This window comes from Centroberyx affinis, unplaced genomic scaffold (assembly GCF_046629955.1).
Source record: "Centroberyx affinis isolate AG114_WGS23_722 - 3 ecotype Tasmania unplaced genomic scaffold, CSIRO-AGI_Caff_v1 ptg005282l_1, whole genome shotgun sequence".
NCBI lineage: Eukaryota > Metazoa > Chordata > Actinopteri > Beryciformes > Berycidae > Centroberyx > Centroberyx affinis.
Window position 1 is genome coordinate 13,909 of NW_027282633.1, and position 16,522 is coordinate 30,430.

Genomic DNA, 16,522 nt, shown 5'->3' on the forward strand with positions numbered 1-16,522 from the left:
AACGGCGCTGTCTGACTTTGTGGAGCCATGAGATGCTAAGTTGAGTTGTCACACTAAAATGGAAAGTTTACATTCTAGCAATGCCAACAGATATGAACCAGAATTTAAACCTCACACAAAAACCTTAAGCATCAACAAAATCAGTGCCCCATTAATTGTCTATGGAGCAGTGCTAGATTTTAAATTCCAGTGACATCAGGAAACTGTGTTGCAAGTATTGGTTGAAGTGTCCTGGGTAATGTGATTTTTTTTTTTTAATGACCAGAGGCCGATTTCCAACAAGTCTGTTTGGTCTGTGTTGTTTGTTTTTGTTAACTGTGAAAACTGCGGCTCTTTCTATTTCAGGATGTTGACCACTGAGGTATCACCATGGGGTATCACCCGTAGGTATCGCCAACCTCCTTGATCACCGCTAGATGGCCATTTTTGACGATCCTGACCGGAAATGACTTGCATGGATCTCGAGCCGCAGCTTCCGCCTGAGGGCGTTTTTTCAATCCCCACTCAGAGTTTTTGGGTGTTGCCTGCTGCTGACTTACAACTTTGGAATTCCACCCAGGTGTTGCTGAGGAAGTGGGACGAGAGGGATACTTTCCACCACGACAACTTTTAAAACAACTTCTGCCTTAAAGTCGAGGCCTTATCACTTCTTTTCCCTGTTTGGGAAAATAGGTTCACGCGACACACAAGAGTGGTTTACTTTAGCTAACGTTAGCTAAGCTAAGCTAACTGAGAACGGGCTGCTTTAACGTTAGCTGGCTTGCTAGCGAGAGAGGCGTCCGATGCAGGCCATCAAGTGTGTGGTGGTGGGGGACGGGTAAGTTCAGCTGTCGTTTCTATCCGCACTGCGTCCTATAATATTTCACAATTAGACATAATTGCTAACAACACCTTCGTAGTGTAATGGTTTTCTCAAACTTAGTTAACAATAGTTGTCTAGTGGCTAGTTAGCCTCAGATAACATGCTAACGTTAACTATTGACAACTGTTGTTGTGACGGCTTTCCTCTCCAGCTGGGTCAGTCAGTGGTGATTTGCACGTAGATAGTTGGGTGAGACTAGAAGGCCCACAACATGTAATTTAACCTGACCCTAACAGAAATTAAGCACACTGGCATGTCGACAGCAGTTTTACAACTTCTTGTCATAGTTAGTTTGCCCACTGGCAGTTCATGATATTGTAATCTTAAAACACAGCTTAGAAACTGCAAAGTCATAGTTTGTTCAGAATGAAATATCATGTTAATAGTGAAATTAAATCTGATAACGTGACTAATGAATTCTTCAAACTTATTCAAACTATTCCCTTGATTTTAAAGTAGAATGTAACTATTGAAACAATGAGATGTCAGTGAAAGAGCCTCCTTAAATTCTAGTCATTGTCTTCTCTCTCTTTCTCTCTCTCTGTCAATCTTTCCTTTCCTCTCCCTGCCCTCCTTTCTCCTCTCAGGGCTGTGGGTAAAACATGCCTGCTCATCAGCTACACTACCAATGCTTTCCCCGGGGAGTACATCCCCACAGTGTAAGTAATACACACACACACTAAAGCACACTTTTGAACAATCTAGCTTGAACAGCTGTCTTTTGACTGATGTAAAGAGATAGTCAGCTTTATGGAAACATGCCACGGTTCAGCTGATCATGCTGAATTTACTCCCTCAGACATCTGGAGTGCTAACATTCAATAATATGGTCACTCTCCAGATAATTTGTTAACAAACGTCTAATGCTTGTATACATCTGTATGTCATCACTGTATTGTGTGGAGGCAGTCTCCGTTTGCCGTGTCACCTGGTGGTCCAAAGTCGCAAGGAAACTGCATTTTGATGGTGTCTTGCGTCTGTAATGCAACACATTTCTGGTTGAAGTGGTATATTGGGGCGGGACATTATGTGTGGATTGACTGTTCAAAAGTGTCCAAAAATTCAAGAATGTTGCGCATAAACTTGTGCAAATCAAAACTTTGTGCGTGATCCTGAGCTGTCACAAACTCTGGATTTTTCAAAATTAATAAATTACAGCCATTGGGACACAGACATGGTGGAAACAGGGCTTTAAGGGGGGTGAACACCCAAAAATGCACTGTTGTACCATGTTGCTGCTCGTGTCACATTGAAAGATTAGATTAGATTCTTTATTGTCTTTATAACAAGTACAACAAAATTCCATTTAGCAGCAATCTGTAAATGCAGCTAGTATAAATATACAATAACTAGGTAATCAACATGTATGATTAACAACAAATAAAAAAAAGTGTTAACAATTTAAAGTGATTAAAAAGGTAGTATTGCACTTCGGTGTGAGGTAGTATTATCACAAGTCAAGAAACAATGGCATTATTAAGGTTGCAGTGCATTAGTACAAGCATAAGGTGCATTTAGTGCCAGTCCTATTGCCAACAGCAGCAAATTGTGAAGTTGCAGGTTTTATATGATGTGGGTGTGCCTTAAAGTGACCAATAAAAATCCATTGTTTTCCAGGAAGTAAAAGTAACTGAATTCTGATATGAAAACCCCCCCCAATTTGTCAATTTTATGGCATTTATTGTTGAAAATGTGTACTTTATGACATTGAATTTGCCAATACACACGTCGAGATACACACGGAGGGCGTCTTGCCCGAAACGTCTGTGTGACAAATAAAAAGTAAATTCGGAGTGCTGTGACCTAGTTTCTTTGTTATTATCTACTTTATGACATGGCAAATTATCTAACAAGGTGATAAAGTTAGTTTTCATTTCATTGTGACTTTAATATCATCTTTCCTTTCGGCAGCTTTGACAACTACTCTGCCAACGTGATGGTAGATGGGAAACCAGTGAACCTGGGACTGTGGGATACAGCAGGACAGGAGGACTATGACAGGCTTAGGCCACTGTCTTACCCACAGACGGTATACACACACACACACACAATCACTCACTCAGACACACACATACAGAAATAATAATAATAGCTTGTCTCAGACCACTGTTTTGCATAGATTAGTATCAGCCAAACAATGCTACGATGAACACCATTTGCCCCGTTACCCTAGGGAACGCTGCTGTCACTTTGCCAGCATTGAATTTGAGTTATTCATCGGCCTGTAATGCTTAAGACTGTGACTGTGCACTCAGCAGAGAGTAGAGCCTTGTCTCCACAGTACCTATACACTGTCTGGAGGAGCGCTGGGAGGAAGTGAAAGGAGGCTCTGTCTGTCTCCTTTGTCTTCGTAACACACTGGCCTCTGTGTACAGGGAGGTGAAAGTGGGAGGCAGTTCGTCTTTAGTGACAGGACCAATACAGATTTGTCTAGACGAGTGAATCATTTCTCTTGTTTAATGATTTGTTAAGTCAAATATTGTATGCTGTCTGTTTTAGCTTCGACATCTCAGAGTTAACCAATTTTCAGATTAGGCTCTGGTTACGATTGTCTGAATAATAACAAAAAAAAAACATCTAAACAATGCTGATTGAATTTAAAATGTCATTTTGATGGTTCTGTTTTCTGTAATGTTCCCGTCTTCAATAATGATTCAGCTAATGTTGTGGTTCTCCCTCCCTAGGATGTGTTCCTGATCTGCTTTTCTCTAGTCAGTCCGGCCTCCTTCGAAAACGTCCGTGCCAAGGTGAGAACAGCCTTCTGTATGTTTTGTTCAGTTTCATTACCTCCACCAAGAAGGTTATGTTTTTGTCCCTGTTGGTTTGTCTGTCTGTCTGTCTGTCTGTCTGTCTGTCAGCAGGGTATCGCAAAAACGTATTACAGATAGGCCTTGGGCCAAGGAACAATTGATTAGATTTTGGTGGTGATCCAGATCCTGGGATTTCTGTCATTAAATAGAGACTTCATTCCAAATCCTAAGGTTATGTTTGCATGGTCAATAAATTAACTGAACTTACAGGACCATACCAGTGTTTTTGCCCGTTTACTACACTGCATGCATACCTTGCATTACTACCGACCATTTTTCAAAGCATACCATACTTTTTTAGAGCTTTGAATATTTACTTATTGTTTCCCTGTTTTTCAAAAATTCAAACATTCAGGTGATAAACCTACTTTAAAATTCTCTGCTGCTCCAGCTAACATTTGTGCCCGGATTTAGAAATCATGGACGTTTGAATTTAGTGTGTAAAACAGTCTTTTCTTCAGGGACTATTTTCTGGCGGAGATGTACATTCTGTTGTGTGGATTTCCAAGTGCGAGAGGAATGGTGCATTCACATCCAATCAGTAAAACTAATTTCACATTTGGTTGTTTGCCAGACTATCATAACTTTTTTTAAAGTAAGAAGAAGCCAAATGCTCATCATCCTCTTCACAATGCCCATGTTGTCGTCTGGGTTTGATTTTCCGACTGATTAGCATGTGATGCAGCGCTGTTTGGCAGCTGACTTTGAAGTCCCAGATGTCGGAGCTTCCCACCAGCATATGAACGCACCAGAAGACATGTAGACTTTTCCAGTCAGTGCGGGCATCAAACTAAATTACCACACAACAATAAAGTAACTTTGACAAAAATAGACCCGGGGTGGGATGCTTACATTGACGAGCAAGTTTAAAGTCTCTGCAAGTTAATTTACTCAACCACTTACCGTACTGAAATGAAATGAAAGCAGATGGCTGCCTGGAAGGTAGGAAAAACGCATTCAAACATCTAAACAGAAAAGTATGGTACGCTTTGGGAAGTGGTTGGTAGTAATGTCAAGTACATGTGAATTGTAGTAAATTGGCTAACGCATGCAAAAACATTGTTGTGGTCCTTTTTAAAGTTGAAGTCATAGGAACAATGTGTGTGGGTGTAGCAGCAAGTTGGAGAATTGTTGAGTGTTGGCGGAGGTTTGTGCCTCCTAGTTCATCAAAGGTCACATCCAGTAGAATTTGAACCAGCACCAGAACACTTCCGAGAAAGTAATCTGTTCTCTTTGGCAGCCAGCTCACATTCCACACTAGGCTTCACACCGTCCGGTCGTATCAGGATCCCTCTGACCTCCTGTCTCCCTCATCCCCCCCCCCTCCTCCCTCCTCCCTCCAGTGGTACCCCGAGGTGAGACACCACTGCCCCAACACGCCCATCATCCTGGTTGGCACCAAGCTGGATCTGAGAGACGACAAGGACACTATTGAAAAGCTGAAGGAGAAGAAACTCTCCCCCATCATCTACCCCCAGGGCCTGGCCATGGCCAAAGAGATCGGTCAGTTGTAGAGCTGCACAGTTAACTGATGAAATACTGAAATCGCAATATTGACTGTATATTTTTGAGGGTTACAAGTGTGAATGATTTTCATTTTATTATTATTATTTATTTTATTTTTTTCTGGAGGGTAGCTTAAATTGATAAGAATGTAGGATAGGCATATATAAGCATTATGCTTCTGCTTGTGCCTTTTCAGTCACTACTTAATACACAGATTGTTGACTTTGTTTATATTGTCTAGACTGATTTATACTTATTGTATTATGTGTGATGACTGAATAAAAATACTACTACTACTAAAAATACTACTACTACTACTGTTGAGATTTTCAAGTTGGAAGATTGTTTTTTTAGGGTGATTCTGGCAGTTTCCTTAAGATATTTCTAAGCTTTTTAGAAGAGCTTATAAAGAAATTGTGTTAAACAGAGCTGTGTCCTCATGTATCACAGTCTTTTACAGTATATCACAGTATTTTAATTTAACTGCATCATCATGCATACTTAATCGGTTCATAATACACTATGATGAGACTCACTTTTCAACCAAAATCTGTAGTCTATACTGTGGAAAGTGTTTGTTTTTGACAGTCATTGTGATGGTGTTACAGGATCATGCCACGTCAACACAGAGACCGCAGGCTGGTTTTCAGACTTCCATCACAAGTTTTCCCTCTGCGTTCATGTTTTACTCCTGTCTTCCAGGATCCGTGAAGTACCTGGAGTGCTCAGCCTTGACACAGCGCGGCCTTAAGACGGTGTTCGACGAAGCCATCAGGGCGGTCCTGTGCCCCCCGCCCGTCAAGAAGAGGAAGAAGAAGTGCTCACTACTGTAAACGCGACGCACGGGGAGCAGAAGGTACACGGCTGCAGTCAGAGCTCGCCTATTCAGAGGGGAAGATGATGATAGTGGGGTACCCCGAATCTCACGTCACCCCCATTTTGTCCTCGCTTCCTTAGATGCTCCTGTTAGATGAGGCTTGCATCTTGAAAGCATTTGATAGCTTTAAGCAACGCTGAAATGATCAGATCTGATGGTTCAGGTAGATTTATTCCTGACTTGCTTACATCTGTCAAAATTCTTTCAGATCGACAGAAATGAAGTGAATTAGGTAAGGCGGGGGGGGGGGGGGGGGGTAGGGGGGAGTTGATTTGGGATTTTGGGTTTGCGCGTTAGGAGAAAGAGGGAAGATTCTACAAAAGCATATGCATCCATATGTCATTTTTTTCTCTCTGGTATTGTAAGAAGTACTACTTTAAATATGATTTTATCATAAAAAAAAAAATGACCCTAGAATTAACTCTCGTCAGATTGAAGAGAAAGGTCCCGCGCTGCGCTCTTTTCCCCCCTACACTAAGAAATTCCTGCTGCCTTCTTAAAATTTTACTTTTGGAAGATTTAAAAACTAATTTCTCAATTTTTTTTCAATGTCAGTTTCTTTTCCGCTCTTCTCGACAGACCGTTTTTGTTTACATTCTTCAATTGTCTAGACTGAGGCGTTGCCAAAATTCAGTTAACGGTCATCACTTTGTAGTCACTCCGTGTACACTAAATGTATCAATGAAGTTGTTCCTTTTGAGTTTTGTTTTAATCCTGTATAAGATACCATCATTTGCAATCTTGAAAGAACGGTTTTAACTATTTGTGAGAAATGTTAATGAACTCTAAATGGCTCCATAACAAGTGTTGTAGCAGCTGCTAAGATCTGTGATGATTACTCTCTACAATTGAAGGAAATTTAAAACGCAGTCTCTGCTTGTTGAGGTGCAATTTTTTTTGTGATCTTCCAGTTCAGTCAGAACAATAAATATACCATATTACACTAGATATTAAATGGAAAATGGCTCTTACTTTATCTGTAAAGCTTTGTAGATGAACCTGAATATCCCTTTGCCCACTGCTGCAGTCTGTGTTTAGAGAAAATGCAGCGGTATTTCAGCTCCAGTGTTTGGAGAAATGCCTATTTTAAGAGAGAGGCTCAAGGTTAGTTCAATCAACTTCATGGTTTGTCAGCATTTCTGTATGTGATTTCCATTGCCAGAGGTTTGACTGAATGTTATGTTGTTATACCCGTTCTGTGACCTACAGTACATCCTCCATTTCCCGTAAAGGTTGGATTCATTTGGTAGTCGTGGCCATCGTTTGAAGTTTTCATCGTAACTCTTGTTTGAAGATTTCTGATGTTTTTTTTACTTGGATAATCTAGGCTTTTGACTCAGTATACGATGCTCTTATTGCGATCATGATGGTTTGTAGCCGTGTCAATTTTGAGCCGATCTATTACTGTATCTCAAAGTTTATGATCCAGTGTATCAGCATTCAGAGGTTGCAACCGACTACAATGTGTTTGTCTGTTATACAACATACTTCAGCAGTTAACTATTTTCCAAGTACATTTTTTTTTTTATTTTGAAATGAGCAATGATCAAAATGCATAGGTGGTCTGGGGAATCATTGTAACTGTTGATTCATTTTAGCAGTGTTTCAATGGCACAGTGAAAGTACACACTTGATTTACCTTCTTGCTAAATGTGGTTTTATTTTGACATAATATAGTAATCTGCTGAATTTTTAAAAAAGCAAATAAATTCGTTTAAAATGACCCGTTGTCGTCTTTTATATCAACTTTGTAATCACACATCAGTTCAAGGCACGAATATAAGGCTCAGGTTGAACAAGTTTTACCTTCTCCATGTTGGTTTCTTATATTGAGTCAAGCTCCCACACTGTATAATCTCTAATCTTGAGCACAAACTGTACACAAACTGTATTTATATGGCAAGCAGGATCAGATTTTATAGCAGTGAACTTTTCCGAGGAGGCCGTCCCAGTGTGGATTAAGTAACGTGAAAGACATTTTTTCTGGCCTTTTGTAACAATTCCTTGATCTTGATAAGCTTTTACCATAAAGGTCAAGAGAGAGAGAAAGAGAGAAGAGAAGAACAGAACAATTTCAGGCTTTTCAAATTCATATCAAGGTCATTTTTTTGTCTTCCTGGCTGACTCACACTTCACAGTTTGCTGGCTTTGTTCTCCCACTGGTCAAACACCAGCTTGGCCGACACGGCGTCTTCCACTCCCATTCCTATTGTGGGGAGATAAGAACAGGGTTACTTTTAGGTTTAGGATTTGTCATTAGTTTTTATTTCAATATAGTTTTAAATTTTGAGTTCAGTTTTCAGTTTAGTTTTGGTTCGTTTCCAGTGTAGGTTAGGGTCAGTGTTTGGGTTAGGGTTGCCAGTTTGTTTTTATTTTTTACAAATGTTGACTCTTAGTTTAGTTTTTATTTTTGTTTCAGTTTGTTTTATTATTTGTAGTTAGGGTGGTATTTTTTTTTAAAGGTATAACAATAGAAGTTCAGAACAGGTATTTTGTGTTTGCAACAAGTATTACAAGTGTAATACAAACAAATCATTATTTTTTAAAATGTATTTATACAAAATTAGTGTTCAGTAAAAGCAAAACCCAAACTTCATTCTCTTTTTTCCCCTGCGCATAAACAAAAAGACGAAAACTAAAAACATTTCCCCTATAATTTTATTTTAGTTAGTTTTACAAGGAGACAGTAGTTTCAGTTCAGTTTTAGTTTTTTCACAATATCTCATTTTTATTTCAGTTAAACACCTAGTTTTCATCTTAGCCTTAGTTTTTGGTTTACTGTAATAACCTTGGATAAGAAACAACTGATAACAAGCTTCAGATACATGTGACAACCACACTAAACTGGAGATGCACACTTAAAGAATCGGATACTATGAAAATAAGGTGATTTACTTACTACTACTGATGCTTAATGAACTGAAAGGGGGAAAATAAAGAACATGCCCCAATGATATGGAACGCGCCCGTAACAAGTGTGTCTTACCAAGGGATTTGAACACAGTCGTCTTCTCTCTGTGGGCCGGTCTGGTTCCATTAATAACGTCTCCAATCTCCGCAAACACCTCGACCTGAAAAAAACAGTAAGAGAATCCACTCTCATCAGCTAAAACTTCCAGACTTTTGTGAGCCGATGGCGAGCGCGCTGAATGAAAGGCTGACCCCAGACATGATGACGTCGCCGGCCTCGGACGTGGCGCCCTCCCTGCTGTCGGCGTACACCACCGCCTCCTTCATCAGCACGTCGTCCAGCTCCCGCCAGTTTGGCCTGCAGGCTCCCACCGCTGGCCAATCACGTGAGAGAAAGAGAGACAGAGCGTACATGCTTTAGTCTCTCTCCTGTATATGTATTTTCAGACTAACACAGTTAAAGAGCTTTTGGATGATCTTTATCGACCTCTGGCAGCGACCAGTAGGAATTACAACAGCATTGATAGAACTTGTCTCCTCCTACACAAGTAAAACATCAGGATTGATAACAGTTGAATAGTAATATTGCTTTGTCATTTGTGTTTTTGGCTAGCTGAAATGTGTTGTGATGCCGGTTGCTCGCCTGTAGCGCCCTCTTCCATCTTTGAGCAGTTGAAAATACAAGAGAGGAGATTAGGAGTGTGTTGAAATCCCAAAGTGTGAGTGTGAGTGTGGGGGGGTTGTTTCAAAAACGGAATACAAAAGTGAATTTTGAAAGCCAGAAATCTCAGCACCTGGCAAAGTAAACCCTAACCCTTCAAATGCTTCCTCTGAACAAGTTTCAAAATATGGAAACAGAGAATGTATATTACAAAACCTGTAACCTCAGAACTGTTAAATTGTATGGGATTTACCATTTCACCTGTTTTAGTCATTGTCATATTGTTAAGAAAAGATGTATATGTGACCTCAGGAAGTTAATTACCATGTGACCCTTTAAGCCAATCACCTACCATCTCCTGTATATAAATCACATGACTTCCATTTTTCTCCATGCTCTGATGAAGGCCACTAGGCCGAAACTTTAGCATGTTTGTTGACATGGCCAGAATAAATTGGTGAAATTGAGATTAGTCAATTTTGTCCTGAAGATCTGTGTGTGTGCTACCTTTTTACCTTTGGGTATTCAACGTTGGAATTTATAATCCTAGAGTCATTGGTATTTAACCTATTAGCGCCCCGCATCTAAAAATCAAAATGATGGCCATTTTGTGCTGCAGGGGCAGTGAAACTTGTACTTATCGCCCCTTGAAGTTTGTGTGTGTGTGATAGGGCTGCAACTAACGATTATTTTCATTGTCGATTAATCTGTCGATTATTTTCTCGATTAATCGATTAGTTGTTTGGTCTATAAAATGTCAGAAAATGGTGAAAAATGTCGATCAGTGTTTCCCAAAGCCTTAGATGACGTCCTCAAATGTCTTGTTTTGTCCACAACCCAAAGATATTCAGTTTACTGTCATAGAGGAGTAAAGAAACCAGAAAATATTCACATTTAAGAAGCTGGAATCAGAGAATTTTGACTTCTTTTTCTCAAAAAATTACTCAAATCGATTATCAAAATAGTTGGCGATTATTTTAATAGTTGACAACTAATCGATTAATCGTTGCAGCTCTAGTGTGTGAATCATTCATTCTCACCTGCCACATGGGCTCCTGGTTTGACCCAGCGACCGAACAGTACAGGCTCGGTGGATCTGGTTACGGTCACTATGGCGTCTGCTCCCTTCACTGCCTCCTCCACCGAGTCGCACGCAGTCACAGCTCCGCCCACAGAGCGGCCGAACCTCTCCGCCGACTCCCTCGTCCGGCTCCACACTCGCACCTGGAGGAGGAGACACAGGCGGTCAGACTGTATCGAACGGTTTAAAAGTGAATTCAGCAGAAGTGGGACTCTGTGAAGTGGGACAACTTATGTTTTTTTTTGTGTATATTTCTTGGACTGATAACCGAAAATCAACATTGCTGTTACTGACCCATAGCAGTGAAACCATATGATCAAAAACGTGTGACATCATCGAGGGGCGCACAAGGTAAGACTTTTTCTGTTATGATGTTAAGGCTATAAATCTGTCATGATGGCACTGTGCCAAATGTTATGTTATGTAAGTGCCAAATACTTACTGGTGCATTAAAATTAAAGAAATGTCATCAATTGTCAATATGATGTTTGAAGTTTAAGTCAGTCTTTTTGTCTTTTGTGTTGTCAAGCTTTATTAGACCCAGATAGATAAAGTGGGACACTTTTTTGGCTTTTGCACTTGGGAGAAAGATATGCAGTTTACATTAGGGAAGCACCTGTACTTAGGGCCGGTATGGCCTACAATGAGAACCAATATTAGGCCTGTAAGTCCAAGTCAGCCCAAATCTAATCTTGTAGCTTTTGTCATTATAATGGAGTGAAAAGATCAAGATAAATCTGCAGAAATCTGTTTGGAGGCCAAATCTAAAAAAAAAAAAAAAGCCCACAGAACAGCATCCAGAACCAGTGTTCCCCTCTGTTGAGTATTAATTAATATACTGTATATTAACAATGTGTATTAAATTGTAATTGGGGTAGCTTACAGTCTCACTTTGCCAAATACTTGAAATTTGGTTTTATGCACATTGTACACAAATGTGTGTGTTGCGTCTCCTGTGAATACGATAGCAGCAGGGATCCTTCGTATTTGGTTAGGCAACATCTTGAGGAATTCAGAAATGTGATGTTGTGATGGGCTAGTGTGTTGTGTAGAGGTGTATAGATGTGACAGAATTCAGAAAAGCTAAAAGTGTCCCATTTATGTTGAATTCATCCAATGTCACATTTTCCCCAAATTGCCAAGGATCACATGTAACACTTTCTGTCAGTTGATTACAGATGGGCTGCCAGGTTGCATTTTACACATTTTTTTAAACCGTACCTCTTTAAATGTAAACATTTCTGTGAAGGCGTTGTAGTGGCTGAGGGCCTGTGTGCCGGTTCCCAAGATGGCCAACACCTCCGCTCCAGCCGGCATCAGATACTACAAGAGTTTCAATGTCAGCACAACACAAAGTTACGTTACAACAATCAGACCTGCAAGGTGAAATGAGTAGGGCTGCAACTAACGATTATCTTCATTATGGATTACTCGATTAATCATTTAGTCTATGAAATGCAGTGGTGGAAAGTAACTAAGTACATTTACTCAAGTACTGTACTTTACTTGAGTATTTCCATTTTATGCTACTTTGTACTTACACTCCACTACATTTTAGAGGGAAATATTGTACTTTTTACTCCATTACATTTATTTCACAGCTATAGTTACTAGTTACTTTTCAGATCAATATTTTATATTTAAAACATTTGATTGATTGATCTTTATAAAATAACTATAAAATAGCATTGTTATAGATTAGACTACCCAAAAGTATAGCTAAATTGTTAAGATTAGCTTCACGTTGACAACTTTAAAATGCTGCTTACATGTACATGTATGTCAATAAATCAGTATTAATATTCCAATAATTTATGAAAAATATAACTCTAAATGGGGACAGTTTGCATAATGAGTACGTTTACTTTGATACTCTAAGTACATTTTGCTGCCAATACTTATGTACTTTTACTTAAGTAAGATTTTGAATGCAGGAATTTTCCTTGTAATGGAGTATCTTTACATTGTTGTATTGCTACTTTTACTTAAGTAAAAGATCTCAGTACGTCTTCCACCACTGATAAAATGTCAAAAATAATGACAAATGCCCATCGCAAGTCACCAGAGCCCAAAGTGATTCTTCAAATTGTTTATTTAGTCTGAACAGCAGCGGAAAAAACCCAAAGGATTTATTTAATAATGATTTGAAATGGAGAAAAGCAGCAAATCTCAGCATGTGTGAAGCTGCAACCAAAAAAATGTTTGGTAGGCTATTTTTACTTGATAAATCACTTCAACGATTAATCGATTATCAAAATTATAATCGATGAATTTTCTGTTGACTGACTGATCGACTAAGTGATTAATCGACTAATCGTTTCAGCACTACAGATGAGATATGAAGATACTGGAAGTGTATGTTTGAAGTGGGTTTGGTGTCAAACAAAAATGGAGAGCGTACTTTAGCAGAAATGGCCGAAGCTGCAGCGGTCCTCATGGCTGTGATGACTTCTCCGTCAATAATCTGCAACATGATTATTTTCCAAACATATTCACATGATGTACTTCTTTAACACATAAATTCACGTCAGACATTTAGCTGACACTTTTATCCACAGTGACTTTTATTAAGCTGCCATTCCTTGGATCCACAACACTACAAGCAACCTTTAAGAAGTACAAGGATTTTGACAGTATTCCTGCAAGGCTATATAGAGAGATAATGTAAGAAAAAGAAGAGAAATAAGAGCTATAAGGAGAGAGGCAGAAGGGATTTTTAATTTTTTTTTTATTCTAAGATACAAACGAATGAGAGCAAGCAGAGGATGAAGATATGGGAGAGGGGGTATGATTCAGAGGCAGAGGGGGGAGTGAGGTCCTTCTTAAAAAGATCGTTTTTTCAGTTCATGGTGTAAAAATGGGTGTTGTTCTTACTGGAATGGGAAGCGGTCATGACTCATTTCTACATGGCTGTCTCCTGTGCTTCACTCTCATTCTGGCTGTTACCAGAGCACATTACTGACAGACTGACCTCTGTTTGCCTACTTTTTTGTCTGTCATCAATATTGTTCTTCACCTGCTTTTTTAAATCGTCATCTCTCTAGATTCATTGTAATTTTAGCCCTGTGATGGAGTCCGCTCTAGAGTTCAGTAACAGTAAACAAGTAAACAAACAATATTTAGAGGATTTAGACTACTATGAATTAGTCTGTATATTTTTTTATAGGGGTGGGCGATATGGTTGAAATCAATATCATGATAATAAGGATTTTTCTTGATATCAATATATATCACGATATGGTTCATGTATGCAAAATCACGTTAAATAATCAAATGAATGTTCATCTCATTGAACCGAATGGTAATGTTAGGTGTGGTGTCAAACAAAACTGACATTTTCAAATAATATTCCTACCATACCTCATTTTATCAGAGTTTTTAAGTAAAATTTGATCAAAATATCTTCATATCACCACGATATGATTCCACTGAAAGACGATAAACGATAATATTGAATTATCGCCCAGCCCTAATTTTTTATTAGTAGCCTAATTATTAGGCCTGGTTATAGGGAAGGTTCAGTGATTTTACAAGCCTACCCTATTCATCACTAATCAAGCCAAATGTCCCAAAGGTTTTTACATTAGAGCTTCCATTTCTGTGAAACTGGCAACCACCTCTATTATCATTTATTAGCAATGCTTTAGTCAATGGGGTGTGAAACCATAACTCTTACAATCACTTCCTGACTCCACCCCCTCATGCCCAGACTCCGCCCCCCTGTTCTGACCCCGCCCCTGCCCAGACCCCGCCCCCTACTCTGACCCCGCCCCCTGCTCTGCAAGTGGCCACTCTCCTGACTACATATTACCAAGTGGGGAATGAACAAGGAGGGCTCCCTACTCTCCACAGGTATGTGATAAGTCATTCATGTACGCATCAGATCATGCTCGTCATCAGTTTTACTCACCGCTTTCATGTTCCCGCACTCTGGGTCGAACACCAGCACTGTGGCTTGTACGGACGGCAAAGTTGAGCCAACCTCCCTTTTGTAAAAGCACAGCAGCTTTGTGCACAGGACCCCGCTCTTCTCCATGTATGCGGGCATCGATCCGAAAAACCTGTCAATCGGTCACTTCATCATGAAAATGAATCATTAATGACAACAGATACAGCCACAGATACATTGTAACCAAGGGTGGAAGTAACTCATTATATTTCCTCCCATAATTGACTAGCTTTTTTGTTTTTTTTAGTCAGTAATTTTACTTTAACTTAAGTACATTTTTGCTGAAGTAGATCTACTTGGCTACATTTTAAATTACATCCATGACAGTACAAATTTTGTAATAGGCCTATCTTCATAAGCATCAGAACCTGCACAGTCGTGAAGTGTGGAGCCATTCAGAGTGAATGGGCAGTCAGCAGAGAAGAGAAATGTAGGCTTTACTGTGTTTGTGCACTTTATTTCGTAATTTCCACATTTTCAAATTAAAAGAATCTAGTTTGAACTCTGTCCTCTCTCCTTTTAGAATCACATGGGAAAGATCACAGCTAACAACGTTCTCTTTTCTAAAAAGCAACTCAGTAACTTTTACTCTGAGTACATTTTAAATGAGCTACTTTCTACTTTTACACCAGTAGACCTAGTTTTACTTTCAGGCAAGCACTGACTTGTCCTTGGTGGTTTTGTGCAGTAATACTGGCAACACTTGCCAGCTAAATACTGTAACGTTACTGTGAGCGTGTTAAATGTATTTACAGTACTGCAACTTAGCCCTTACAGTTTTACAGTAATTTGCTGGCATACGGAAGTTTTTATTGGCCTATAGCCTACTGGCATCAGTGTCGCCAGTGTGTTACTGTAAGTCCTTCCTCCCTGTTACTCTGATTTAAGAAACTTACTACTGGAATTATTGTTGAGTATCGCTGTAGTACAGTGAGTATAGCTACTTCTACTTGAATCGTTTGCTTACTTTTTCCACCTGGTTGTAAGTGGACAAGGACGGCTCCAGCTATAGACGCCTACATACCCGCTGTATTTCTGCATACATGCCCGTTGTATTTCTGCATTTCTGTACATACCCATTGTATTTCTGCAGGGGCAGCGTGCTGCGCACCGGCTGGATCAGCTCTGCTCTGTCCCGTTTGGAGAAACTGCCCAAGGCTTCCTCCAGACGGGGAATCAGCTCTCTGTACCGCAGCAGGCGCGCGACTTCATCGTGCCATATAACAACAGGAGGCTCGGCCATGGCTTCTGCTCCGGTAGAGTTTAAACCAGGACGTGACATAAAGCCCAAAGGGCCCGCTGTGTGTGTCTGACGGGGTGTGCGGGTCCAATGGTCAACGACTTGCCCAGGAACGGGTTGAGCCCCGGGTTGAGGGCGGCGCCGGTGGGTTGGCTCTTTTGGTTATTGTTTTGTGTTTTTGTTCCTTTTAAAGCAATACAATACAACACAATAAGCTGTAAATATTATGTTCAGCAACTGTTATCATGGTAAGTGAAACATGACATGAAAACATATTAAACCTGAAAGGTGTGTTTACTTTAATAATGATGAATACATTAGGTAAATCAAATGTTGATGCATTTCTGTTCATGTGGGCGATTTGAAATTGTCCAGTTGCGTCCAGTTAAAGCCCTCAGAGCCTCTGTGGAACCGGTGGACAGACCCAAATATTACCAGCTGGGATAAATGTGCAGATTTCTCAGGAGGTGGATCCTCTATGAAACTAGACAAACCTGTATATCCTGTGTTTGTCTTTAACAATTTGGAGTTCTCAGAGTGTGTGAAATAGAAAGTACAGAGTATATATTGCAACTTTCATTCAATTCTGATTATCCAGTGCCATGTTGATCGGCCTTCTGCGCTCC

At 39.8% G+C, this 16,522-nt stretch overlaps 2 protein-coding genes across 3 annotated transcripts; one reads left to right on the forward strand and one right to left on the reverse strand.

Annotated features, from left to right (window-relative positions):
- Positions 1 to 513: 513 nt before the first annotated feature.
- Positions 514 to 6,283, forward strand: LOC139667069 (ras-related C3 botulinum toxin substrate 1-like). 2 transcript variants are annotated; one of them, XM_071546461.1, is made up of 6 exons: positions 514 to 817; positions 1,450 to 1,521; positions 2,774 to 2,891; positions 3,547 to 3,609; positions 5,016 to 5,179; positions 5,881 to 6,283. In XM_071546461.1, the coding sequence occupies exons 1-6, from the start codon at positions 783 to 785 to the stop codon at positions 5,927 to 5,929; spliced, it is 501 nt and encodes a 166-aa protein (XP_071402562.1). In that variant the 5' UTR covers positions 514 to 782; the 3' UTR covers positions 5,930 to 6,283. The 2 variants fall into 2 exon arrangements, with proteins under 2 accessions (XP_071402562.1, XP_071402561.1); XM_071546460.1 differs by having other exon boundaries at positions 5,016 to 5,175.
- A 37-nt stretch (positions 6,284 to 6,320) lies between these two features.
- On the reverse strand, positions 6,321 to 15,983 carry crym (crystallin, mu). The gene is made up of 8 exons (XM_071546459.1): positions 15,733 to 15,983; positions 14,618 to 14,768; positions 13,109 to 13,171; positions 11,929 to 12,030; positions 10,667 to 10,850; positions 9,218 to 9,339; positions 9,042 to 9,126; positions 6,321 to 8,261 (listed from the first exon to the last, which is right to left on the reverse strand). The coding sequence occupies exons 1-8, from the start codon at positions 15,936 to 15,938 to the stop codon at positions 8,188 to 8,190; spliced, it is 987 nt and encodes a 328-aa protein (XP_071402560.1). The 5' UTR covers positions 15,939 to 15,983; the 3' UTR covers positions 6,321 to 8,187.
- Between the last annotated feature and the right edge of the window lie 539 nt (positions 15,984 to 16,522).